Source organism: Anarrhichthys ocellatus, unplaced genomic scaffold (assembly GCF_004355925.1).
Source record: "Anarrhichthys ocellatus isolate YVR2014 unplaced genomic scaffold, GSC_Weel_1.0 scaffold1, whole genome shotgun sequence".
NCBI lineage: Eukaryota > Metazoa > Chordata > Actinopteri > Perciformes > Anarhichadidae > Anarrhichthys > Anarrhichthys ocellatus.
This window is the reverse complement of record NW_022280031.1, coordinates 11404182-11410812: the sequence shown is the minus strand read 5'-3', so window position 1 is coordinate 11410812 and position 6631 is coordinate 11404182. Positions and strand designations below refer to the sequence as shown.

Below are 6631 nucleotides of genomic sequence, written 5' to 3'. Positions count from 1 at the left end.
TTAAATTAAGAAAAAATATCACATAATAAATGGACAATACAATCAATGTAAAATATTCAATGTATAGCTTAACAACAAATTGCATAAGAGTATGTGGCAGTAAATATTAACGTTTGGCACTTGGAGATATCACCACACTAACAAACTATTCACATCAACAAAACACAAGGTCACAAAATACATTGTACCATTAAATTTGATAATTAAATGCTGGTAAATTCATTGCACCTATAGACTTCCACACTGCATACCAAGTAGGTGTAAAGTACCCAGACCAGTTTCACTTAAGTTATTGTCTTCAATGTATCATACACTATAGTTGTTTAGCTGGATTTGGAGTCAGCAAAGCACAATAAAGACAAAGACTCAACCAGACACTTTAAAACACACCAGAAAAAGCTGTTACCTGAGGAGGAGCATCAAATATTTAGTGCCTAATAAAAGGCATCTTCATCTGGACTAAGAGTAGTTACATGACACTGTGTTCCACAAATGAGAGCACATGCAGTTTATAATGATTAAACTTCAAGCATTCATCCTGATAAGTGAAGCATAAAACCTGACTTCCTGAAAAGTATTTCGGAGCAGAGGAGTAGAAGAGTCATTAGTGTCAAAGGAAAGTAGGACATCTCAGTCAAATGGAAGTTAATATAGAAGGTTTTATGTGGCCTACTACCTGTCATCTTTATGGCACACAATGACAAGTATGCTTTACTTAATTCAGTTTGCATATTGTTTGCATATTGTTTGCATATTCCCTTTTTGACAAATGTTTCATACACATGATTTGTACAGGCTTTAAAGTGAGACTATGTAACTTCTATACTGTCAGTCTGGTATGACCAGTAGCTTATGGTTTGAACTTTGAACAAAAATTGACATTATGGAGTCTGTTTGTTGACTTGTATAACTCTTCTCTGCTTGTGCTTCTGCTATATTACATTCATGATTAGCCCATAGTGCCATTCAGAAAAAGTTACACAGTCGCTCTTTAAAAACTCCACTTTAACTAGCTACCTTTCTATTAAACCACAAATATATATATATATATATATATATATATACATATATATAGATAAAGATGATCCATCAATCATATACATGTATATATATAAAGATGATCCATCAATTTGTTTAAATTAAATTAAATGAGGGTTTGAGCATTTTTTGAGTGAAACGGTTTCACATTTGTGATGTTATAATTTAAAAAGTCTTCATATATTTTTGAAGAAAAGATTTTCCAAGAACTGTTTCATTCAAGCATGAAAGCTGAATTTGTGAAGCTTGTCTTACAAGCAAATTGCAGCAAAGGCTTGTCAAGTTTTTTCAGCTGTACATTCCCTTCTTGCTACACCCAAAGAAAGTAAGCAATTTCATCCAGATCAACAGGATAGTCTGTGAGATGCAGCGGCTCCTTGATATCAAATCTCTCCCCCTTGTAGCTTCTCCAATGGCCGGCAGGGAGGTAGATGTCACGCTCTTGCTTTCCAGGCTCTAAAACTGGGGCTACCATGAGGTCATCCCCAATCAGGAATTGGGAGTCAATTTTATAGGCCGTTTCATCACCTGTGGCAATCCACCACAGGGGCCGTATGATTGGGTCCCCGGTGTCCAGCACCTCGCCAGCCAGCTCCAGGACCCGTGGCGCCACAATACGCTCATGGAGTGCTGTGTATTTCCGAGCAATTTCAACCACCTCGTTGTCGTATGCCCATGGCGGAATAGAAAACTGCATGGACGGCATGAAGGCCGTCAGCTCCAGCCAGCGGATATAGAGCTCCCGGTCGGGTAATACACTTTTACCATCTGTGCGGTTTAGATATGCATTCCCTCCGATCATGTCTGGTAAAATGAACTGATAGCCCAGAATGCTGATGGTGAGCACGGTGGGGATAAGAGACTTGAGACCCAACTCGTAGCCCCAAACAGAGTCTCTGTCAATTGGTCTGAAGAAGCAGGATATGTTTTGGGACTGGTAGCCACTGCGCAGCTCAGCTCTGTCATTGTAGGGAATAGCCATTTCCGTGTAATGTCTTGTGAAAAGACTTGGGTCCCGAATGGGAGTTCTGGTACTAAATTTCCACGGCAAGTAGTTAGTCTCCCCTGCGTCAAATTTAAAAGATGACACCCCATACCTGGAGCGCAGCGAACGGAGCTGGGAGGAAAACCAATCGCGAGCTTCTGGATTTGTGAAGTCCAAAATGCCACCAATACCGTTCCACCAGCGCACCAAGGCTGGCAGCTGGCCTGTAGGCTCCCGGACAAACAGCCCCCTCTCTACGCAAGTATGGAAGTTTTCTGAGTCATAGTTAACAAAAGGGTGAATCCAGAGCGACACCAGAAATCCATCTGATTTCAGCTTTTGGAACATGGACGAGGCATTAGGGAACTTTGTCTGGTCAAACTCAAATTCTCCATAGCGGCTGGTGTAGCGGTCGTCTAGTTCCAGGAGGCTACAGTTAAACTTATATTTGCGGATGTTAGCGGCATACGTCAAGACTTTCTCTTGGTCAATGTCAGTCCTATGTAGCGCCCAGGTCGACCATATAGGATGGCGAAACATGACTTTGGCAGGCACTTTGTTTGGTTTGTTGAAGTATCTGCGGACCATGTACTTGTGTATGGATGTCACATCCAAGCCCACGCACACTCTGTAGCTAAGCTCAGCACATGGTGCCTCTCCTGGGTTTGGCTTGAAGGGACTGTCATTGTATCGCGCCTGGAAGGACATGGTCTTCTCCGTGTCATTCCAGCCCAGGTGGAAGGGCACTGAATTATTTATCTTGATGGCCGTAGCGTTGGATGAAAGCCAATAACTTTCCAAAATTCCTCCAAATTCATTGCGGTTAGAGTAGATGTCACTGGTAACAAAGGGTTTGGGAGCCTGTTGGCCATTAATAGAAATAGGCCAGTGTTGAATTGCTGATACTGCACCACCATACCAGTGTGCAAACGTGTACGTCATGGCATGCTCAACAGGAATGTCCGGAACCAGTTCCTCCCAACGCACACGGTAGCATTGCACCGTGTCTTTGGGTCGAACTGTCTCAATGAAGAAGTTCAGTTTTCTATTAGTGGTGCGTCCGCAGCTCAGCATCTCCCCTTCTTTGGAGCATGAATCCAAATCCAGCGTACCTGACCTGCCAAGATTTACATATAATTACATTTATAAGGAATCTCTCTCAACAGACACATTTCCCATTTACTTTGTAACAGTTTACATTTAACATATTGTGCATCAATACACGGAGAAATACCAACCTGAAATCCATTCTGAAAACAATAGACCCTCCCTGGTTGCGGATAATGTAGCCATCTTTATTCAGATCCAGGAGCTCAGTCTTAAGCAGCTCAGCTTTGCGTAGAGAGGCTATGTAATAACACCATGCAGTCACTGCTGCAATTACCAGCACCAAGCCGATTACTCCAGCTCCGACCAAGGGTCGAGTGTCCTTCCTGTGCTTCTGCTTGGGGATAACATCTGTAATTGTGCCTCCCGCTCCTCCGGGAACAACTTGGTACATGACTTGTGCCGTTCAGTGGGCAAATCCGACAGTTGCTGTTCTTAAGATCATAGAAATGTTTCCCAGGGAACCTTGATTGCTGCACTCTGCCTGTCATAAGAGAGAAAAAAACAAGCTTTGAAAAGTCAGTGTCAAGGTCTTCACGCAGTATTTGATCTTCATATATCAACACTGTTTTTGAGGGAAAATGGGTTCAAAGTAGAACAAAAAGGCTGCCTGTACTAGGAGCCTTTGTACAGAGCATTCACCTAATATTGCTTACCAGTTCTGTTTAGTCAAAAAATTCTTTCAAATCACTTAACTATCAGAGACATCGAGGAGAACAGCCACAGCCAGAACAGCATGATATGCCAGCCCGTTTCTCAGTCTATCTTGTTTCCTTGTCAGTGTAAAGCCTCCATTACATTTCTAGCATTGTCTTACATGCTTTGCATTGCTGCACTAAGTGATTCCACATCACTTAAAGGTATTACACTGTCAGGATGAAAACTTTAAAATGTGTCTGAGATTTAACAAAACAAATCTACTGCCAATTACCCATAAGAGGATAAAGTGGTTGTTCCCAGCAGTAATTCTAACATATGAGTTCAATTGAAAGAAGACTCATTTGTATGGAAGGAAGTAGAGGAGCAGAAAAGGGGATTTCGGCCTTAAGGGTATGCCAATGCTGGGAAGGAGAGGAAAGAATACTAAACTTTGTGCTCCATCAAGCCAAACAAAACTGGAAGTAACCTGGTTCATTCAAGCCAAATAAACAGACATTTGGACATGCATTTTTGCATTTCTATTACATTTAGACCTGGCTGTCCCTCCCAGCAGAGATACAGCAAAAACTATTTGGGTAATCAACTAGTTGATGCTAGTTATTGTGGCTTTAGTTAATCAGAATAGATTAGATTAAGGTGCACAGCCAACCGAGGGGAGCTCAGTCCTCTCCACATTCTCCGTTTGCTGACTGGTCCTAACTGCAATTGACTCTCGTGGTCTGCCCTGGCAGCAAGGGTCGATAATAAAAAATGCTTGCTATTAATTAGCAATCTAATTGACTAATTCTGTGTTCAACCAGCCTTAGTATGGATTTACCCCCAACAACAGGAGTGATAACATGAGCCCATCATTAACTAACAGAGAACTTAGTGTTGGTTACTCAGAGATCCACTGCTGGAATTGACCAGGAAAGTCAACAGAAGATTTACTGTATTTATTTGCTTGTGTCTTTTTTTTTTCCTTCTTTATAAATGGAAAAGTGCAACGACAGATGTATGAATTTAACATACTACAATCTATGATTTGTGATATTCCTCACATCAGGCTACAACCAACAATTGTTTTAATTATCAATAAATATGATGATAATTTCTCAATTAATTGTTTAGTCTATGAAATTATATAAAAACTGGGTCAAATACCCAGCTTCCCAGAGTGCAAGGGGAAGTCTTCAATTTGTTTTAATCAACCAACAGACCAAAAACATAAAGATAATACATTTATTAAGACTAGCAAATTAAGGTTGTAACCAACAATTATATGTATATTATTGATTCATCTGTTGATTATTTTCTCAATCTATCAACTACTATTTTTTATCCAAAAAACATTACAAAATAAGGAAAAATGCCAATTCCCACAGCCAAAGATGATCTATTTAGGTAGCTTGTTTTACTTGACCAATCAAAACCCAAAGATATTTAGTTTACTATTTATATCACAAAGCAAAGCATCAACTTCTGACTTTTAAGGACCAGAGCGTTTTTGCATTAATTGATTATCAAAATAATTGATTATCTGTCAAATAACTAATTGATTAATCATTGCAGCTCTACAGCAAATAATCACATTTGTAACCAGAAAGGAAGCTGGAGCCAGGAAATGTTTTGCCTAAAATTACTTTAAAGATTAATCTTTTTATTATTATTATTATTTTAGAAAACACATAATAAAAAAGCATGATACAATGATCTACTGTCTATCTAATATAGACCAAATTACATTTGATCAAAATGGTTACAGATACATTTTCTCTCCTTAAACTAATTGATTAGTCGATTAACTGGTGTTTTTTTACATAAAGGTCTGTAGTGAACACAAATATTGAACTTCAACGTGTTTTTCTCCGTTTCAAAATGTTGAGACTGGGGCATTTCTATGTTTATGGTGTGAACAGGGGGATTCATATCTGCCACTTCAGCCGATTCACTATCTCCTCTGACATGGGGAAAGCAAACACAGAAGAGCTGATGCAGTCTGAACAGAAGTCTGAGAGAGGCTCACTACCTCAAAAGGCACGCGCGCGTTTGAGCGTGCGCGTAGGTAGAGAGTGTGTGTGTGGCATGTTGCAGCGCACCGATAAGACCATCAGTCTCTTATAGGCATATATTCTGCTAATAAACTAAATTTAAACGTAGCTACTGTACATACAAACGTGCATTTATAAGTTAATAATCGTACATAAAAAAAGAATGCCGTCTTTGCTAATGTACCCACAACTTCTAGCCTACAGTAGCCTATAGTCGAATGCATACTGAAGACGTTGTTGTGCGCGGTGGTGGGTCGTACAAGAAAGTTGACGGAGGGGAAATAACCCAGAGTCCGTGTAAGTACAGTGGCATAATATTATCGTAATGCGTGTTCTGTTTTACTCTCAGCTGTTCATTAAAAATAGTTTTTTTTTGCCTACCGATCAGCAGCGGCCCCCTCAGCAGTTACAGCCACAAAATTGTTTGCCACAGTTCACAGAAAAATGACCAAGACATGCACGTTGTTGCGGATCCGCCTCGTCTGCGCCCACCATAGCATGGGAAATGTAGTCCAGTAGGTGGGAGCACAATAGTTTATTGTTCTCATTCTGCATAGATTACACTGTTTTACATGATTTGAGCAAAGTCACACGAGTTGTACAGAAACTTCACATAACACACGGGTTGAATAGCGAGAGGCAAGGGTGCCAAAAACGCGTTTTAAAGAACTGCAATTAGCAAAGTTAGGGGGGAAAAACAAACACATGTTGCTATTTCTATGGGGACCATCTGTACAAGGCAGTGTACTATAAATTACCTATAATAATAACCATGGTAAGTATTTAAATCCCCTGTGTAAAGTTTGATTGT

At 40.2% G+C, this 6631-nt stretch overlaps 1 protein-coding gene across 1 annotated transcript; it reads right to left on the bottom strand.

Moving 5' to 3' along the window:
- Positions 1-1109: 1109 nt before the first annotated feature.
- myorg (myogenesis regulating glycosidase) lies at positions 1110-6282 on the bottom strand. The gene is made up of 3 exons (XM_031850404.1): positions 6202-6282; positions 3262-3614; positions 1110-3140 (listed from the first exon to the last, which is right to left on the bottom strand). The coding sequence occupies exons 2-3, from the start codon at positions 3522-3524 to the stop codon at positions 1349-1351; spliced, it is 2055 nt and encodes a 684-aa protein (XP_031706264.1). The 5' UTR covers positions 3525-3614; positions 6202-6282; the 3' UTR covers positions 1110-1348.
- Between the last annotated feature and the right edge of the window lie 349 nt (positions 6283-6631).